Here is a 22314-nt window from a genome sequence, read left to right as displayed (position 1 = left end):
AAAACCTAATATTTTTTATGATTTGATCTCAGTAGTCACATTGAGTTTAAATGCTCTAAACTCTAAAGCAGTGGTCCTGACAAGTTACACGAGGCTATCAAAGTTTTGCGCAACACAATTTGGAAATGTAGTCAAAGAAATCCAGAGTAGGATTGGAAATGCTAATATAATATTATGACATATCATATGTCTAGTAATTTGAGGTTACTTGATATTATATCCTTAATTCACGCTTCAGTATCTGCACATACCTCGCATATTATCAAACCCCACACCCCACACCCCAACGGCCAACACACACACACCCCAACACACACACACCCCAACACACACACACACACACACACACACACACACACACACACACACACACACACACACACACACACACACACACACACACACACACACACACACACACACACACACACACACACACACACACACACACACACACACACACACACACACACACACACACACACACACACACACACACACACACACACACACACACACACACACACACACACACACACACACACACACACACACACACACACACACACACACACACACACACACACACACACACACACACACACACACACACACACACACACACACACACACACACACACACACACACACACACACACACACACACACACACACACACACACACACACACACACACACACACACACACACACACACACACACACACACACACACACACACACACACACACACACACACACACACACACACACACACACACACACACACACACGCTGTTCGCCCTGCACACAGATATATACTCACCACAAACCAGAAGCATAGTAATGGTGTTAGTTGTTGTTAGTACAATGTTGTTAGTTACCCTACTAACTTCTGGTTAACATCCTGATAACTTTGTGTCAGAGAAAGGAAATAGTAAGTCTGGAAAGATTTGGCGGGAAATTATAGCACAACAGATTATAGTATTTGGATATACGATCAGGCAACACATATTTACGAGGTTTGAAATCTTCGTTTAATAATAATTACATCATGAAAGCGTCTCTCGAATTATTAGTAATATCGTGTGTGAGTAAAAGTAATACTACTTGTGTCAGGCCATGTTATAACTTACATAACGTTTAAACAAGAACAATGAACGCTGCTGATGCAGCATGATTTAGTTAACAGTCGCGTACATACCAGGCAGTATATTATATTAAGTATTATAAAGACAGGTCTATATTTAGCATAATATCAGATATTTATGTTTGTGAAGGATAACACGAGGACACACTGGACAAAACAGAGAGACAGAGAGAGAGAGAGAGAGAGAGAGAGAGAGAGAGAGAGAGAGAGAGAGAGAGAGAGAGAGAGAGAGAGAGAGAGAGAGAGAGAGAGAGAGAGAGAGAGAGAGAGAGAGAGAGAGAGAGAGAGAGAGAGAGAGAGAGAGAGAGAGAGAGAGAGAGAGAGAGAGAGAGAGAGAGAGAGAGAGAGAGAGAGAGAGAGAGAGAGAGAGAGAGAGAGAGAGAGAGAGATAGAGAGAGAGAGAGAGATCGGCTGATAAATCCTCCCACATCAAGCTACAAGTTTAAAACATCCACGTGTCTCAAGCTACATTTCCTTAATAAAAACTGTAACTTTGACTCTGTGACTCGGAGGTCCTAGTGGCCTGGTTCTAGGCGGCGCTACACAAACTTGGCTCCCCTCCATCTCCCGGTAGGAAGATGTTTAAACTCCAGTTTGTGTGTGTTTGCATCAGAGAGAGAGAGAGAGAGAGAGAGAGAGAGAGAGAGGGGGTAGATAGAGACAGCATATTAATCTGTCATCGGTAAGTCTGCTCAAGATGACGTCATCATCAACCCATACACTGGGAGTTTAGTATACTGCACACTCAGTATCAGTACTGTCAACAGTACACCAGATTGCAGACAACAGGGCCCAGAACCAGGGCCCAGGAGGGGGAGCGAGGGAGAGAGAGAGAGAGGGGAGCGAGGTGGGTATCACACCCTACTTTCTACATTCAGTGTGTAAATGATGAGAGCTACTGTTTGATCCTTGTTGTGAAGGGGGTTGTCACTGGGGACAAGGACTGGACTCGATAATGAAGTGCCATAAGTTTGTAAGGATGGAAGATTATGTTTGCAATGGATAATGGATATTATGTATACATAATGTTGTACATTATTATACAAATGAAACAACGGTTTACAAACTTAAAATTTCATGCTAATGCAATCATAAGTTGTTTCATTTCTACCCAGCTCCCTACTTCTTCCGAGTCTAGCACTTTTTCAATTGAATAACTCACCAAAAACAGCATATTACATAATATATATATATGTAATTATTATAAATATACTAGAGTGGTAGGGTAAGCGATATAATAAGGTAACCGTTAAAAATTGGTTGTTAAAAGGTTCTGAAAGAATTGGCTGCTTTTAATTAACAGTATTAACATGTAAGGGTATGGATAACCTGTTAGGAGTTAGAGTGCTTTTTATCCTGCATTCTTGAAAAAAACGTAGTTTCAGTTTACAACTCAGTGGTATTTCCGTATTTCCCACAGCTCATTTTGTGAACAGCTATTTTAACTGATATGATGGAATTTTAAACGAGACCTAAATATGAACCGCTCCAAATACATTAACTTCAATAATCATGACAGGGAATTTTCGAACACTTAATTTTTTAACTATCTATGACATAAACGATTTTGAAACGCAAATTTCCTTAAAAGTAGCGAAGGGCAACTCAAAACAGGGCGGTAAGTTAAATCAAATAACCAGTCGATCTGTAAGTGTCGGTAAGCGTCGTTAGAAGATTGACTAATTGCTCCGAATTATTTATGTTGCAAAAATTGGAAGTGTGCCTTATAGAGTGTTAAAATTCAATCCTCCGCTTTGCCTTCAATTTGCTGACGTCATTTTAGGAGTGTCGTGGACCAATCACATGCCACGATGGTTAAAGAGCTCTTCAAGGTTGTCAACTGAGTGGCTGCCGATCATTCGCTTTCAACACTATATTTGTAGATGCTGAACCCACATCACATTTTGACGTCCTGATTGAGTTTAAGTACCCGTGAGAGAAATGAGAGGCCAGCAGCGCTCGTATAAAATAGATAGTGACGACCAGAATATATCAGGATCTTAGTAAGTATCTTGTAAGGGCCCAATATTTTCAATTTAGTGAATCTTATAAATACGGGAAAAATAAACCTTATAAGGAAGTCTGTCTTGAAAACATAGTTGAGTAGTTTGTATATAAAACTTTCTCACGGGATAGAAAATATGAGACAGCCCGGGGGTGTTGGGATTCAGGAAACATTATGATTTTGAGCTGGGAATCAGCATTATAAACTGTAATAATATATTGATACGAAACTATAATATATTGCGAAAACATTTTATATGACAAGATATTTATTATTTTGACTAATTTTTAGAGTGATTTGCACCTTTGATTAATGATAAGAGTTTAAACAATATAAATCGGTTTAGAAACTTTTTGGGATAGGCTGGTTCGCCACAGACATTCCAAACTCCTCGTTTACAATTTCTAAATTTAAAACATTTATATGATCAGCTTGATAATTACTTAAGTGACGCAGTAAAAATAGTAAAGTTATCCTCCACCATAACCCCTCTTATTGCACTATCTCATACCTTCAAATGCACTGATTAAAATGGTTATATATTAAGAAATCACGATCTCCCATTACAATGTGGAAATCTAATCTGCCTTGTCTCTAAATTCTATTGGCTGCTTTTAATAAATTTAAAGAGTATATTGAACTAGGCCATAATAAGCTATATTTATCTGGACGTGACGAAAGGTATCTTGGAGAAATGAAAAGCGTTTCATCAGCCTTTAAATTTAAAGAGAAATTCTGGAGAAAAGGACTCGAGCTGTTGCTGCTAGGTTGAAATAGAAAATTCTTCAGACTGTTTCAAATTAGATATCATAATTGCCCAATCTTTTTAATCACGGGTTGCGGCGCTGCCCATAATTTCATTAACGTCACAAAAGCGATGATCTTAGACACGATTTATCAAATCTTGGACGATACATGGATTAATATCAAGTAAGTATTATTACATATTTTAAAGGAGTACACTCCCCATGATGCAGAGAGTGTATTTACGTACTTTAGTGCGGCGAATTATAAAGGAGCACAGTAAGTATGTTATAATACAGTGTTGCAAGGTAGTACTGACTATAACTACTGAGCGAGGGAGCGGGTGGAGATATTAATAGTATAGATTACAAAATTAAGGATACCCACACCCCGCAACCAGACGACACGATGAGACGTGGGGTTTTAAACTAGGTGTAACACTTTCTTCTCTCTCTCTGTGGTATGTTCCTTAACTTATATAATACAGGAGAAGGATTTGAATATTTGGGTGACCCTTATTTTTTAAAACTTGGGCAAGGAGGAAATAAAATTAAAATAACGGTATATTTTTTAAAGTGGAAGATCAAACGTCAAGGACCTTAAAATAAAAGGGGCAGTGTCAGCTAAACAAAGAAGGAGAGAGAGAGTGCGAGAGAGAGAGAGAGAGAGAGAGAGAGAGAGAGAGAGAGAGAGAGAGAGAGAGAGAGAGAGAGAGAGAGAGAGAGAGAGCGTATGAGAGGGCCGGTAAATAAAACAAATAAACACGGTAGGTTGGTAGTATAGAGCGAGAGAGGCAAGTAGTTGTTGTGCCACACAATGTGGCTGGAACGGCAGGCAGGCATTGGTCGCACTCTCCTAGTACAGTCGTTGGTTAAACTGCTGGGCAGCAGCAGGAAGCAGAGAGATATTCGTACGCAATGAGAACAGCGGCTATTAATACCAGCCCGCTTCCTCAATTAAATGGGAGAAAGAGCCCAGCTCTCTCTCTCTCTCTCTCCCTGACTTACTCTCTCTCACTACAAGCCAGAGAGACGTGGTGGGAGAAGCAAGTAGTCTGCACTAGCACCTCTCTTAGACACATCGTCAGTTCACGTGAGTGGGCTCACCTCCTCTGATTGGTCGACAGAGAGCTGACTAAGTGCTGATTGGCTGTGTCCCATCCGGGTGAGAGTCGAGCCAGCGATTTACAGCGCTGTGCTAGACACAAGAAAACGGTGCTGCAAGCAGTTGTTCTGGAGCAAGTAAGTCAGTAGACCAATGCCAGTCTTGAACCCACGGCATAAGAAATACCAAGTTAGAACTTCCTTGCTTTCCACAGAATATTTCTATTTTGGTTGGGCTGGCGGCGACGCGAGATTGGCGGGAAGCACAGCTCAAGAAAGGAAGCAGTGTTAGTTAATTCCTGGTCAGGTGCAGGGGTGTGCTGCAGACTGGAGCTAGTTCGTGGGGGAGCTATTTATAGTAACAATAACATAGCCGCCGGAAGAAGAGCACTGTGGTACTTGTCACGTGTCATGTGAGAGAGCACATTATAACACATCATCTTTTTAATGATCTCCTTACCACAGAAACACGTTGCACTAGCTATACTTGCAAAGCAGGGCATTACCTTTAAAGCTTCAACTAACATCATGTGTAACCAGCAAGAGGTTTAGAACCAGAAAACTACTGACCTCTGCAAACATATTATATCTAGATAATAAATGGAATAATTCTACGAAATTATTCAAAAGTTCTCGCTCAATACTCCGAACAAGATGTAGCATGTGTGTGTGGTAATGTAAATATCGCACGATAACTAATTACACGTAAGAAAGTAAGGGCCGTATAAGATAATTCGAGCCTTTAATTAGCACTGGCGTCACAATACAAAGTTTGTGTTTAAAGTTTTGTAAATAGATGCCTAACGTGATACACTACGTTATACCCCACGCACAAGAACCTCAACCCCTAACTTTCGATGTCCTTTTCAAATTCATTATTCAACAGAATTATTTTCGATTCAAATAATTAGGGCCTGATTTTTATGCATATGATGTGATGATGTAAACGAGTTAAGAAAATGACAGATAATTGGATCGACTAATATGTTATTGCTAAGAGGAACAAATAATATAGTTCGAAAGCAACTTCCGTTTGAATATATATTATGGGGAAACTCTAAGGCTTTATCAAAGGCGTTGCAAGATATTCATAATGTTAGAATTTATAAGTTGATATATTAGCGGAGGGAGATAAATTCGCGACTTTCAAGATTAAAATAAAGGTGATTAAGTTGCCATCGAGAAAATGAAATTAACGACCGTAATTATTATCCTTATATTGCATTTAAATATAACGGAGAACAATCCAAAAATAAGCATGAAGAAATCAATTCTTATCTCCCTTTTCTCCACGGACCACAGCCCACAGCCAAGAAAATACTTACTTAGCAAATCAAAGTGACAGCAGATTTCGATAAAACGGACTACACCTTAAACACACCTTAAACTTAAAGATGTTCACAACCACTCTGTTCTGGAGAACACATTCAGCACACATTTGACATTTCTTTGAAGATCTATTTCTTCTTTGTAAGTGGTTCTAGTTTTCAAAGAGACCACCACCACCTCACGAAAGTGATGATGGCCTCGAACCACAGTCACACACGAAAATAAGGAAATAGTACACGATGCCGTGTTCAGTAGAGTGGAACTCTCCTCAAAATAGAGATGACTTCATGAGAGAGAGAGAACCTGAGCAATATGAGAGAGTGTATGAGGCAGGCGAGAGGGAGAGAGAGAGCTCGTCTATTTACCAGATGTACAATAAATACTGAACAGTTCATAAATACTGTTGAACATTTTGTCCCTTTTATAGCACTGACACGCTACTGCTGTCTTGACAGAGCAATGTGCCAGTACAGGATGACATCTCCAATTAGCTGAGTAGCGCGGCAAAAAGTCATATTAGTCATAATATAGAGCAATGATATGAGGTCACTATCGTCAAGGAACTTTCGAAGTTGGTGTGCACGGTGATAATTAACATGGGGACTTGTCTTTAGTAGAGCTATTACATCATTGCTATTTCATGTGTTAAACGTTATACACTGACTACAAAGGTCTGACGGTCTACAGCTGTACACAGTAAATCAATTTTAAGTTCTGGCACCTGTTCAACTGTTAGTGACGCGCTCGCCGCTCAACAAAGGCGAGCGTGGTGGACCAGTATTCCTAATGTTTCCTTATGTTTTCTATTGATAAGAAAACTATTAATTTCCTCCTCCACTACATTCGACAGACAATGTGATTCATGAAATGGCTGGACCAACAATCCTAATTCCTAGATCATATCTCTACATAGTACATGTGCTATAAATAATAATAGCTGAATCACAACAATAATGGTGCTGTTAAATGGAGCTTCAGTGTTAAATGGAGCTTCAGTGTTCATATCATGAACCGGGGAGAGGGAAGTGAGAGTTCTGAGCTGAGGACTGTAACACGTGTCACGTACAGTGAGGTATCAGGTTGATCTCCCACACTGGCCCGGCTTTATTACATTAGAACATCGGCCCCCGGCTACCCAAATTAGCTCTCTCATCTCTCAGGAAAAGCTGGGCCCCGTGTTGTTGGGTAACTGTGTGTCTACAACAGAGGGGGGGGGGAGCAGGTGTGAACGTGAAACTTGAAGACTGTGTGGGACATGACCGGAATATTCGGAAATAGACTTCATATTCAACATCCCTATACGATTAGGGGATTCAATTTGATAAGATGAGCAGAAGATTGGAATCATGGAGTTATTGGAGGGGCATTTAACGAACCAACCAACCGTTACATTTCAGTACAATTAACTTTTACAATACAGTGATCAATATCATAAGATGATTCAGAGGTCCAATAATAGTAGATTGAATACTGTGAAAGTGCGTGAAAAGTCAGCAGATCTGACCTGTGAAGTAGTATCATGGTCTATAAAGTGGTTATAGCACGTTGTTTGCTTGCTTGCACATCTACCGGTCTGTATATTGCGGGATTCTAGCAGACAGAGTCTACCAATGGTAATATAAATAGACCTGTGGGTCACCAAACATGCTATAAATAGCTCGTAGTCGGGTATGACGCCACGTGGGGCCATCAGAGAACGTTCCAGATCTTAAACAGCTGCTCAAACAGCGGAGACGAATCTGGAATTGGGTAATTTAGGAGCTACGATTCTTATAATTGTAGCGGTTAGCTCTCTGGTTTGGCTAATGTAGAATGATTGATCAGAATATTCCGGAAGGTGTATGACAATGAGACGGGCTGAGATTCAAATTTGACACCTGGCGACACATGGGGTGAGGTGGTGCGGTGACTTGGAGGGGAGCTGTAAGGAAGATGTAAGGGAGCTGAGGGGGAGCTATAAATAGATATATAGTGGTGACGTGAGGGCCGGATGTTAGGTACAGTTGCTGCAGGGTAACAGATGTGTTGCTACCTCAGTGTGTAACCACAACATCATGATATTATTGTGTACTCTTGTAGTAGTACCCTGTTGAGTGTTCAATCACAATCCTCTCATATCTGCACGTCTTTCAGCTGCCACAAATGGCGGAACTGACCGGATGGTAACCCGATTCTTAAATGCTAAAATAATTCTCGGAAACAATAAATTTGGTTGAAATCGCTCAGTCAACTGCTCCCAACGGTAACGAAGATTCCACGTCAATCGAGAGACAAATAGGGGTTACAAACTCTATTATTGCCTTGAAGATCATACTTTAAGTGCTCCTTTGAGCTCATAAATCATACTTACCCGCTATTTATAGCATTAACGACGCACTTTGTAAAATTAAGAACTGTGAAAGTACCCATGTCTTATAATAATGACAGATTTCAGAATTAATTAAATAGGATCGTTGACTCCAACTATTTCTGTCTCGACTTCTTGTTAAATGGTCTGTCAAGTTACTTGGTGGAGCAGTTAGTTCTACTCCAGCGAATTCCAGGAAACCAATATTTGCTTCTTCAGTAAGCTCTGTAACATAAGTGAAATCTGTACAGAAATATATATGGATGAACTAGACCTGCTTGAGCCAGGAGAACGGCCCATAGCAGAGTATGTACAGAAATTTTGCCGCAAATTTGATACCATGAGAACTGGGGTGCATCTAAAAGGAGTGCATGCGTGCGAAAATTCATCGCGATATCATAATTTGATTTAAACAGCCAATGGAAATCCCAAAAATGTATGATATGAACACAGTGTTTGTGGTTCCAGGTTCTGATGATTAACGAATTGATTTGAATTCAAGTGTCCTGTTTTTTTACGAAACTGATGATCAACATAGTCATACTGAACTTACTCTTTACTGAAACATGCTTCCCAATCTTACTGGCATGACAAACTTAGCAAATATAACATAATATATATCCGCAAACCGCAAATGTAATGCACAAATTATTGTATTGTATTTAAAAAGTTATCATTTTGAGATAGTGGACTAGGCACTAGGCATGTAACCTGTAATCTGGAAGTTATTACAGCCCCCTACGGACTACGGAGTAATACGATTTCTTTAAATTCCTCAGGAAGGATGCAGGATGATTATGTTTATCTGACAACGTTTGATGTTAACCGGTCAGAATATAATAATTTATTTGTAATTTATTTATAAAACCTTAATTTGCTTTTTTCTAGAAGTAAAGTAATTAGAAATTGATTATGCTTTGAATTAATTAAAAGATCACGACTAACATTTTTAGATGAATCTGCGAACGACAAACTTATTGAGGACAGTAATATAGCCTATAATAACAAGTAATAAGCTGTCTATGTCACGTCTCAATATAGACGTGGGAAGTGTAAGTGAAGGACTGAGGAGGTCAATTACAGCAAAACTTGAGCAGCAGGATAATTAGTATTCAAAATAGTTCGGAGACGAAACGTCGAACTATTCAGACGACAGATATACGACAAAAATGATATTGGAAGAGATTGTAGTTCCGTGTGGTAAGGAGACAGCTGAGGTTTTGAAGGTTGAACCTTATCTCAGACCCATGATCACGTGATTAAGTGAGTAAAAATAAGTGTGACGGTATTAAAAAGATTAAACCAGTTTTGAGTACTTAATGTCAGATCATTAAACGGCCGTTACTCCGCCCATCCACGGGATCTTTAGTTTTCACTGATACTGCTCTATAATCTTTTTAGGTTGTTCCATGACGCAACAGCAAAGATGTCATGAACATCTGTCAAAGTGTCCACCACTCTTTTGGGAATTATTATTACCCTTCATGAGAGGAAGATCACACTTAATCTCTAGTTTGAGGAGACTGTTCAGCGTTCCATTAAACTGTTCATGTTCTCTGGTCAGGGACAAAAGGTGCTACTCTTAGCAAGGGCCACCCTCTAAGTTTTAACCTTTCTTATTTTTAAAACATCAAGGCACAAGAATATCACGGAATTCAAGGTAATTTTAATGTCAGCAAATGTCAAAACTTAGGAATATTTTGCAAGGTCGAGCGCCCATTAAAGATATGTTAATGCGTTAGGAATGAGTTCAGGGCGTGACGAATCATCCACTTGTCAACTTTTAAAAACATTCCTAAGATAACACGCGACAACATCTCGTAATAAGCAGGGCCAGAGGGCATGAACATTAATTATTTAATCCTTCAGTGGTTGTGGCGATAGCACTTTTTTTGCTTTCTAAATTTCTACGGCCTTGGCTCTATGGTCAAACCATTAAATTAATACGACAGCCAGGAGAGTAGTTTGTTCGCCTAAACGTGGAAGTTAGACGTGTCTGAGGAAATGTATTTATGAAGGAGTATTATACTGCTCTTAAAACAAGTTCCTGATCTGATTACCGCTCACATATAAAGAGCCGGACCACCAAGGAAGGGGAGGCAGACCAACTAGGAACATAACATTGGGTGTCGGGAGTAAAAACACACATATTTACACGAAAGAGGGAGATGATTTGCCTGCTGCTTGCCAAATATGGCCACATTTCACTTCTTCTTACATTCTCGGCTACTCACGATAAACGATTCTTCTAGAACTCGATCTAATTTTCTGATTTTACACGAGCAAAGATTATATAGCGGAGTAAATATGAGCTGAGACGTGTCTGATTATGCAAGGTATCCTTAATTAAAAGGTGCATTTATCTTGTGTGGGCGTTCTTAATTGAGATGTTCCACTTATAATAATAATCTTAGAATCATTAATTTGGCGTGGTCAAGAATTAGAAATGGTTTTACTGATTCCCAGACGACTGAAAACTCCCAATTTATATTGAAGTGCTCACTAAGTCATTAACAGTGTCACTGTAATAAGTAACAGTGTCAATGTAATAAACCCAGAAACTCAGTTTCCGAGCTCATCTCATTTTGATACCTTAATACGTCTGGCACTGCGAGTAGTTTACGCTCTCCTGTGCTTGCTGCTTCTACAGTGTATTATATCAATCCGGGGGTTAAACCATAAAAACTTTTCAGTTAAGTTATAATGTCCTGTCGACTTTGATAGCATAGATTGCGTCAGCAAAATTAAAGTGCCCCCTTTAAGTAAGAATAATCGACAAAGAAATTTCATCACTTCTACCAACATTTGCGCAACATTTATTTACGCGACCAAACATGGTAAAAGTAAAACCATTCTTGGGAATTATATCATGCTGTAAACAGCTAATCAACCACAGCACCTTTCTCGATAGGCAAATTAATTCCGCAGAAGTTAAGTTATATAATGCAGCTAAATCAGGCATCAGGAATAATCAAATACAACTCTTTCAATTTAACAACATGCTTGCTGATGCATTTCAACATTTTTAAACTTTGATTGCTGACTTGAAGCCAAAGCATGATAACCTGTTAAAAAGCGATATAAATTTAGCACATGTAATATTAAAATGAAAGATCGCAACAGCTGTGTTGTTAAAGGTGGATTTGTTGTTGAAGGTGAATTTGAGTGGGCGTCTAAAAATCAGCTCACAGCCCAAAATGGGGTCCTGCCCCAACTTTAAACCCCCCCCCTCCTTATAGTGGTATTCTGTCCTCACACACGACTGATAACACGTTGTAATACTCGACTACACTTGATATCATTGAGGAGGGGAGATATTATATACATGGTATAATGACTCGTGCTTGCGGAGCTGACACGCTTAAATACTCCAGCTATATACGCTCTCAGCTGGTTTGGCGGCCCCACCAGCCACCTGCACTCGAGACACGGTCCTTTGCCTTCTAGCTGTGTGTACCAGGCCTTACACCTGGACTTTATTATAGTACTGTAGATCTGTATACTGGTCATGGTGGGGAGCTTGAACTGTATTCTTGTGGTGGGGAGGTGAACTGTGGTTTTCTGGTTGGGAGGTGAACTGTATTTTTCTGGTGGGGAGGGAACTGTATTTTTCTGGTTGGGAGGGAACTGTATTTTTCTGGTGGGGAGGTGAACTGTATTTTTCTGGTTGGGAGGGAACTGTATTCTTGTGGTGGGGAGGTGAACTATATTCTTGTGGAGGGGAGGTGAACTGTATTTTTCTGGTAGAGAGTTGAACTGTATTTTTCTGGTTGGGAGGTGAACTGTATTTTTCTGGTTGGGAGGGAACTGTATTTTTCTGGTGGGGAGGTGAACTGTATTTTTCTGGTTGGGAGGGAACTGTATTCTTGTGGTGGGGAGGTGAACTATATTCTTGTGGTGGGGAGGTGAACTGTATTTTTCTGGTAGAGAGTTGAACTGTATTTTTCTGGTTGGGAGGTGAACTGTATTTTTCTGGTTGGGAGGTGAACTGTATTTTTTTGGTTGGGATGGAACTGTATTCTTGTGGTGGGGAGGTGAACTGTGTTTTCTGTGTTTCTCTGACACGTGAGAGTGCTCGACCAACCACATGTCCAAACAAATGTGTGTGACCTCCCTATCATTTGCAGTATTCAAATGTTTATATCATTCAGCGTTAAGTCATCCCACGCGGACGGTGTTTACAATTAAAATGTCTAATATAGATTTTTATAGCAAGTAACTATTATATTTTAAGATTTTAGTTGATTAACGGATTATTGCATCCGATTCTAGAATTTTGAAGAATTGTTTCAATGGATGAGCGAATTACCATTAGTTAAGCTAGCGTTACGTGCAGAACAAACTTGGAAGTGTGAACAATTTTGTCCGGAAAAACAGTTTAACAGTGAAATGATCACCAGTAATTTTATCGGTTTTTAATGATTATTTCATATATGGGCAATTCCACGTAGTGTAATTCACGCTTTGCACAAAATTTAGCTTTTAATTGCATGCTAATTGTAGGCTAACATTAGCAGCATGATAATATAAAGTCAGAATGAAGTTTAAACGTTTGTGATGATGTGGCAACAAAAGTTTAATGTCTATCTCTTATACTTTTTATGTGAGCAGCATTTTAAAAAGTAGACGTTATTCACAGGCATAATTTGGTGTTTTAGAAATCTTGCCTTAAAATTGCAATTCGTGCCCCAGTGTAATAGCAGAAGTTACAATAAGGCTTGATCACAATAAAGTACACATTTTTTTAACTTCCTATGTCCTTCCTAACATAAATTTGTGGAATGTGTGTAGTACAGGGACAATATAGGAAGTAAACGTTATTCACATTTGGACGTAGTGTAACTCACACTCTGCCCAGTTGCTCTGTTTGTGCGTTGTATTGATGTTTGCTTGTTCTTGATTTGGTTGCTGCTATTGTAAAATGGTGAAGTAGACTGACTATTACTGATTTTAAATTAAATTGACTACTAATCGGTCCAATTAGATACTGGTAATGGCGTAGATTACACCCTACTGCCATACCACAGTGGTCGGGGCGCCCATGCGAGGTAGACATAAGATATAGGCATGACTAAGGGGTATGATATACCACAAAACATGTATTCTAGGGGTATCTTGCCCCAAAATAACGTTTAAAAAGGTTTTTAGAGTGATTAAATGGATATTTGACCTCAAATATTAATTTTACCTCATTTTTTGTCAAAAATTGCATTTTTTGGCAATTTTTTGCCATTTTTTAGGACAAACTACAAAAATAAGTTGCAAATTAACTTTGGTAAGCATCTATAAGTTGATCTATCTGTAAGTATAGGACATTTAGAGTAATCCTAGAAAAATGTACAGTGTAATATTGTGGCATGATTTTTTTATGAGCTCTCAAAGGTTCATGATTAGACAGAAATTGGGCGAAATTTATAACTTTTTGAATCCATTTTTAGACCATTTTATCACTTATATCAATTCTAAACTACTTCTTTGTGTTTTGAATGTGAAGAGGTCATCAAGAGCTTTAATTTGATACCTCTATACATGGTTTTTGATAAAAATTAGAATTTTTTGGGGCAAAAACACTGCTCTTTTGAGCAAAATTTAGTTACGTGACAAGAAAATAAGGTAATTTTAGCCCCAAATTGCTGATATTTTCTGAAAATAAGCCTTTAAATTACTCAAATAAGTGTTCTTAGACCTAACAATGACTATAAAACACTTTCAAATCAATTTTGATGTCCTAATCCATTTAAAAATCATTATTTTTGCGATTTAAGGTCTAAAAGTGGCACATTTTGCCCTGGCGGAACCCTAATTTCGATTAAATTACCAACACTTTCAGGCAGTTGTTGAAAATAGGTCCCTGGAATTGCCCTGGAAGCATTGAAAGTACAATTTATTTCACAACAAAGCATTTTAACCACTTGTTTTATTAATTTTCCGCTGTGTAAATTACACTACCAAGCTGTGAATTACGCTACCTGTGAATCACACTACCCCTACTTTTTGCACTTCCAGTGTGACAAAACGAATGAAATTTTCTGACCTTTATAGATGACTAAAGTTGCTGTTAGAGAGAGAGTTACGAATCAAACAGATTTATAGTGTAGCCACAGTAAAACATTTTTCACTATTTGGTAGCGTTATTCACACGCGAAGAGGAAAAATTTGATCATAAGACACTCAAAAAGTAAAGAAATTTGGCCCTCAAAATTAGGCTGGCCTTCTATCTGAAGCCCACTAGGTTGATATACAGGATAAAATATTGAATTCTACGATTAATAAAGCTCCCTAAAATCTTTCTGAAAATAACTGGATATTCACACTAAAGATGCACTAAATTTAAGCCAACTTTGACGCGCTACAGTTTTTAAACTAGGCTAGATATCAACAAACGGTTTTTTTCCCCTGAAAATATGGTCAAATATCTTAAAGATTTTCTATCTCTCCCAAACCTCCTCCAAACTTTATTATTTTGTTACTGGTTACTGTTATCGTGGAATTGCCCATATGGATTTGTTGGTCTACGATTAGTGATTACTCACAAAGCTAAGTGAACATAATCGCTGAGTTGACAAAATAATTCACATTTAGTTTTTAACAATATATTCAGTCCTGAATCCGCTATAGCATCTTCAGGAAAAAAAATCTGAAATTACAATTAATGTACTTACGCATTGCTGATGCTTTTAAGTAGTCCATTGCATGGCAGACATGTAGCTGTAGTGTTGTAGTATTAGGGTTCAAAACACAAATAAAATCAAATAACATGTACGATTAATTATCAATTTAAATCAGAAATTAAGAACAACGATTCGATTTTTCGAAGGTCTAAACATATGAAACTAAGTAAAATCGTGAAAGATAAACTGATATGGAAAATGCTAAATTTTATAATGAAGCACCCTACCGTGCACCAATATTATGAAATAAGTAAATCATATTTTATGGTTCAGTAAAAATACTTTTCACATAATTTTGAAAGTATATAATACGAGTGAATTAGGTGTCGAGTCCATAATTATCCTTAAATTTTAAATTCCCGTAACTATCAGAGAGATGAATGATATTTGCTAGATGCAGTAGGAGTATCCGGTATATCCCCTCTATCGACGACAGCCCAGTTGACGAAATATGCCAGTTCCTGCAAAAACAAAAAGCCATACCACGTACCGTACCGGACGGTTTGAAACACCAATTCTCATTAGTCAATGATCATTGATCACAGAGGGTAGAGATCTTTGACTCAACTAAGAGGGCTATAAATACCTGGCCAGTGAGGTGCTGGCAGGTGGTACCGTGTCCCAGCACCTGATCACGTGACCGGAGTGTGCCCTCCTATTGGCTCATCAGCATCTATTTATAAGAGCCATTGTACAACAACGACAAAGAAAAGATGGCCACCATCGTGTACATATTATTCAAATATGATATCTAAATCTAGGGAGGTACTGGGAGCTGCACAAGGAGGTGAACCAAACCGTGTTCACTAAACCATATTGGTTATAATTAATAGTGGATCTGTCTTGTTGCTCAACCTCTCTCAATCAATGGCACAATTCTAACTCCTAAACTACAGTAAAACGCAGCACTGATTTCATTTGGCGGAGGTTGAGGTGCAGCACTATGTTGTATCATCGTAATAGTTAATAAATAGAAAATCCCACCAGAAGAAGGTATTCTAGTTAAACCAAGAGCATCTCAGACTTACAGGATCCCTAGACTCTTCTCCCTCTACAGTCTACATCTATCCTTATCTCATTCAGCACTATCTATTTATCATCAGATTATTAACACCAATAGTTTAATCCTCATTTTCGGGGCCATAATTTGGTTAATTTTTTGATTCAAAAGAGCAGAGTCCAATTATTGTACGGACCACGTATTATGTTAAATGATACCTAAATTGCCTTGCTACATAATATTATGTAAAGAGATAATATTTTGGCTAATGAGCTTATCGGGTAAAATTGTTATCTTCATTTATGTTATATTTGAAATCAACTGAAATTGTTTATTAAGTTTTATCAAGAAGGTCTGTAAACATCAAACGTGATAAAGCAAGCACAAAGTATAGAGCTATAATTATAGTGAAACAACATCTGCACTCACTTGCTCGTTCTGAAATGATTAAGTTGAACCAGAAATCATACCTTGTAGGGACTAACAGGGAGAAAATTTAGCAGAATCACTCTGCACCTTTTAGGATCAACCAGAATAGATATCTTTTGTAATTGAATGACACTCAATGATCAACCCAACTTGAACTATGTCAGTATCCTGCCAGAGAAACTGATACACTTTGAATAGATCTGTATAGTCTGCATAATTCAAGTAGGATTAAGAATCATGTTACATATTTGAGCGATGTGCATGAGGTGCAAGTGCTTGATCTTCACTTTAACTTCTATTTAAATTGGTGCTCTTCTAATATGATGCACACGCACAGTTGCACACTGCTGTTGACAAATAAGGTGTTTATATAGGAACCATAAGTTGCTTTTAGTGTGCAAACGGTATTTATAGTTACATAATCATGTACATTCCCGGTATGCATGATGTAATTAGAGACCTTCGATTGATTCCAGAATTGAGACTTGTAACTCGCATAGAGTAATCTAAAACTCAAATATTTCATTTGGAAACAGATCTTATAATCAGGCCAAAATTTCCTAAGACTAATTATTTTGCCAACCTAATTTGTGTTAAGGTGATTTTAGTACAGTTATAAGGATTTTATCATACACACATATTATCTAAGTTTTAACACATTCTACACAGACGGGTCACGCACAGACTCAGGTAGCGGGGCTGGCTATATCATCACCGCTGACAATAACAACACTACCCTAGAGGAAAGATCATTCAAGCTTCCTGATTATTGCAATGTTTATCAAACAGAGCTCACCGCCATCATCGAAGCTTGCAAATATCTCTCAACTTATACCAACACACACACATCATCATATGGTCTGACAGTCTCTCCTCTATACAAGCTATATCCTCGATCTTAACGAGGAGTAGAACTACTAGATACTGTTATGACACCCACAATGCACTCTGATCCACCAACACTCTAGAGATCCGATGGATAGCTGCACACATCGGATTGTGGGGTATGAAAAAGCAGATGAGCTGGCCAAGATTGGCACAACCAGTGAACCCACTTTGAAGTGCCCAATTCCACAATCTTACATCAAACGCCTGATCGACGACAAAGTCACCAGACTAAATCAGGAAACCTGGTTAACTGATGGACCCAGACACACCAAACTGACACTCGGTCACAAACACATCAACATCATCAAAAATCTTAACACTACACTCAGCAACAACAGAAAAACTGCAGTGCACCTTATCACGGGACATTGTGGCTTAAACAAACACCTCCATACCACTCCCAAATCAAGCACCAATGCTTGTCCTATGTGTGGCGACGGAGAGGAAACTGTCTCACACTTTCTAGGACAGTGTCCGACTATTGCCCAAATAAGAGGTCAATATTTCCAGGACTATTACCTCTCTGTCATGATGACATATTCGACAACCAACTATTGTCAACTTCGCAAACCTCACGAAACGCTTAATTGTGCCAGAGGAGCTGGACCAGACTGGTGTGACAGAGCGACTACTCACACATCGTCTCAGTTCACCTTTCTCTTCCACACCCAGTTGCCACTTAAGCGTTCATACACAACACATCTTACAACACTTACCATCATCCTACATTACACTTTCTGATTCCCCTGGCATCCTCCCATAGGACTGCCATACCCCAGAGGTAGGTAAAGCATCCACATGCTATCCATTCGTCGGCCACCCAGGCCCAGCCTCTCTTTTAAAAATTAAAAAAAAAAAGAAAAAAAAGAAGTTTTGAATAGTACCACAATTAATAATTTATCTCAATATCATATGTTTTATGTATGTATCTAGATTATTATAATTTGCTAATATACAGAGTACACGGTCAGCTGATGGTCCACGTAGTACTCTAACAAATTTAAGTAAAATTCTCAGAGTGAAGTTCTATCCACAGAATGATATAAGCAATAGATATGTGCCATGGACAATGGACAAACAGTTTAGTCTGTTACACAAAACCACACAACTGAAGCAGAAGCGATGCAGATGTAAAAAATAAGTGTAACAGGCGATTTATCCCTCATGCCTGACATATTATAAGAGTTATCTAAACGAAGATAAATGGTACTACCACTGGCCACATGTGTCTCTGAGTATCCTGTATCATAGCCTTTCTACAGATCAGATTTTACATGTCTGAAAGGGAATGTATGATCACCACCACCATGACCATCCAAGAGGCCATATGATAAGCCACATGATAATCAGCAAGAGTTGAACAAATCACTTGGACTCTACTGCCAAATTAGTAATTTACCTATCATTGCTGTAATTTAAAACTAAACCTTTACATTTTTTAAACTAATAATTTTATTATTGTAACAGCGGCTGCGCTACAGAGCAAAATTGTGTTTTCTTATTTGTAAATGTTTGAGTGTTAAATAATCTATGATTTAAGATACTTATATTCACAATTTTTGGTATGGCCTTACTGTACACTGCACTGACATTTACCTATTCATAATTCAATTTTTTTCATAATTCAATAGATTTTACTGTACACTCTAAAGTAACTTAAATTAAATAAACATTTGACTAATGTACCCTTTAAATTTGAACTGAATATTGAGTATTGTATGTGTATATTTGAACTTAATATGGATGTGATTATTTACTATGTATTGATTGTGCGTACAAAATACAATGTTTGTTTTACTAATATTCCCAAGTTTCAAAAATTTTCTCTAAGCCAGTGGCGCAACGTTGCATGTTGGGCCCCCTGTGCCCAAAGTGCTCCCCTTTTGGCACCCTCCCCTCTTAAACTTAAAGTAAAAATGTCAAATTGGACAAATTAGGTAATTTTAGAGGATATGCTGGTAAAATCTCAAAAATAAATGTGTTTCTAGAGCAACGCACGTAATTTTGCTAGTACTAGTTTTTAAATCTAAATACTTTTCAAATTTTACTGAGCAATAAATTTTTTTTTTTTGGGTGCAGCACCTACTGACTTGACTCGAAAGAGCAAGCGACTCAATAATACCAAAGAGTCCTACTGAGGCCCAGATGTTTGCGCCACTATCCCGGTAATGCAGAGATACATCTGGTACCATTGCAGAGCAATGGCAGTTGAGTGGGGGCGCCCCTCCGAAGATTGACTACCATGGATCCCGTGTGACTATGAAATGAGACCGATCTCGCCCCATTGGCATGCTCCTTAGTTTGTCAAAGGTGATGCTGGGCAGATCGCTGGTGTGGTGAGGAGGTTCGGAAGAGGTACACAATATATGGTGCGAGGTCAAGGAGGTTGTGTATTGTTATGATGCTATGTTAGTCGCTTTGGTGAACAGGTGTCTGAGTACAGGAATGTACGAGAAAGAGGACTTGATTGCGTAGTGAACTATGTCCGCAATTACTTGGACCCAATATATAAAATTAATCTAAATCCAAAACTTCATGAAAAACTATCCAAGAACAATCAAATCAATGGTGAATAACTGTGGATATAAAGATAAAATTGGTATTTGAATACGTCAAATTTCAGATACATTAGATGCAAATATGATATGGTCATTAATGTAAATGAAGTGAGAAGGTTTGTGTGGGAAGTGTAATATGATGTTGGAGGTATTAAAAAGGAAAAGGTAGATCATAGAAGAAAATATGGGGAGTAAAGAGATAGGCTAGACTGTTCTCTTCACTATCCAATAAAAATTTCCATAGATGCTTAGTGACGTCAGATTTAAAAACACTGGTAGACACAATCTGTCTTACCTGTAAAGGGATTCCATTCCAAAGTAAGTATATGGGTTCTGTAGAAAAATTGTTTTGCCAGTGGACTATTTGAGGTACAGGTGGTGTGTAAATTCTGACTTAACTTAGGTAAAATTGATGACACAATAGACAGACTGTCGAGGTGGCAACGTCTTATTCGAGAAGTGCCCTGATATAAAGAGAGATAGTGAGGCAGTGACACAGGAATTAAATTGTTTAAAACTTTGTGGAAAAAATAAGATCATTTGAGTCAAACTTTTGAGATAAAGGGGGAATGCAGACAGGCTTGCACTTTTTGATAACTGCGACCCTCTTAAGATAAAATCCATTTAATAGAATTTTAACCAGAACAGATCAATGATCGTCAACAAAAATTTGTGAAAGATGCAAGATACTATCTTGAAGATAGACAGATTTCAAGAACAATTTTAAAGGGATATTTGACAACAATATATACATTCAATTAAATCAAGGGATGCAATTGGCAGAGCACAATCAAATCAAGTGTTGCAATTTGCAGAGCACAATACATAGGTAACGGAAATGGTCCATTGTTACCAATATTTTTGAACTTTAAACAATCAAATATATACACAAAATTTTTTATAGGGGCAGGAATGAGGTTGTATGAGACTTCTGATAGAGGGGTCTCATGTTTGCTGTCCATCTTCTCTCATCTGTACCCACGTGACGTTGAGCAATAAGTGTTGTTCTTAGCATTGCAAATCTTATCCTCGTTCTTACATGCCTTACCACGTACATCACAATACCTCAAAAAAATTGTCTTTTCTCCTCTCCTTCCTCTTTCTGGCTATGAGGTCCGCTAATCTGTTGACAAATTGCTTACACTCTATCGATATACCTCCAGAAAGGGATATTTTACAGCACAATCATTCCAGCCAGTCTCGGATAGAGGGAAAAGGTGCTGGAGTCTGTCTATATGATGACCGATCTTCCACTTCAGACTTTCGAGTAACTACTCAACAAAGAAAATTTAAGGGGGACTCTTCATATGAAATTCGACTGGACAATCATGAATAAGCTTCTTGACTGTGAATCTTAGACTGTGAATAACATTTAAACAATCTACACTCCTTAATTTGCAGAACTGCACTGTAAGATAAGATTTACCGTCGCAATATCATCAATCATACCAAACACATGAATAAAAAAACCTGTAATGATGTGAGAACTGAACCGGACGCGGAGCTAACCCAGTTCTCCCTCATCCCTGACACACTGTACCCTCTTGCTGCATGCATTCTTTTCACTTCTGTACTTACTCATATACGTTATCGACATCAGAGTTACATGGAGACCCCAGTTTTAATACTTTCAACACTACTATATAACAAATAATTTGAGGACCCCGAAACTTCTGAGTTATACATCATAAAAGATTTTATATCTGTCTCCATCCTCCCAAAAGAATGGTAGATCCCGATCAAAACTCAGAGGGGCTGGACTCCTCAAATCATGTCTTACAGGGGCAACATGACAATGGTAATGATAATGACAATGATGATAGTGCCAGCCCCCCTTGTTTTGTTGTGAACGATCCACGTATGTTAGCTGCTGATGGAATCTGCAGAAACTGCTCGTTTGATTCTAAAGGAGAAGTGGTATGTTGTTATGAATGTAAGAGCAATTTTCACGCTACTTGTTATGAACTAAAGGACGGTAAACGTGTTAACTTTCCTGATAATGTATGCTCCCCGTCCTTACTGAAATCTTTCAATGCTAACACTGAATCAAAACAGAAAGGTAAACGTTTTGGAAGTTTCCTCTTCCATTGT

The 22314-nt window shown here is 38.4% G+C and overlaps 1 protein-coding gene across 12 annotated transcripts in view; it reads right to left on the bottom strand.

Moving 5' to 3' along the window:
• Positions 1-15381, bottom strand: part of LOC134815671 (histone deacetylase 4-like) — a 28200-nt gene extending 12819 nt beyond the window's left edge. For 10 of the 12 annotated variants that reach the window (XM_063824234.1, XM_063824287.1, XM_063824242.1 and 7 more), the window contains exon 1: positions 15340-15381. In XM_063824234.1, coding sequence (XP_063680304.1) covers positions 15340-15367 — 28 coding nt within the window. In that variant the 5' untranslated portion in view covers positions 15368-15381. Of the gene's footprint in view, positions 1-825; positions 909-15339 lie in introns of those variants that run through there. The other 2 variants (XM_063824266.1, XM_063824316.1) reach the window with 1 other exon arrangement.
• Positions 15382-22314: the final 6933 nt, after the last annotated feature.

Source organism: Bolinopsis microptera, chromosome 1 (genome assembly GCF_026151205.1).
Source record: "Bolinopsis microptera isolate Bmic1 chromosome 1, MBARI_Bmic_1.0, whole genome shotgun sequence".
Classification (NCBI taxonomy): domain Eukaryota; kingdom Metazoa; phylum Ctenophora; class Tentaculata; order Lobata; family Bolinopsidae; genus Bolinopsis; species Bolinopsis microptera.
This window is presented reverse-complemented; position numbering and strand designations above follow the sequence as displayed.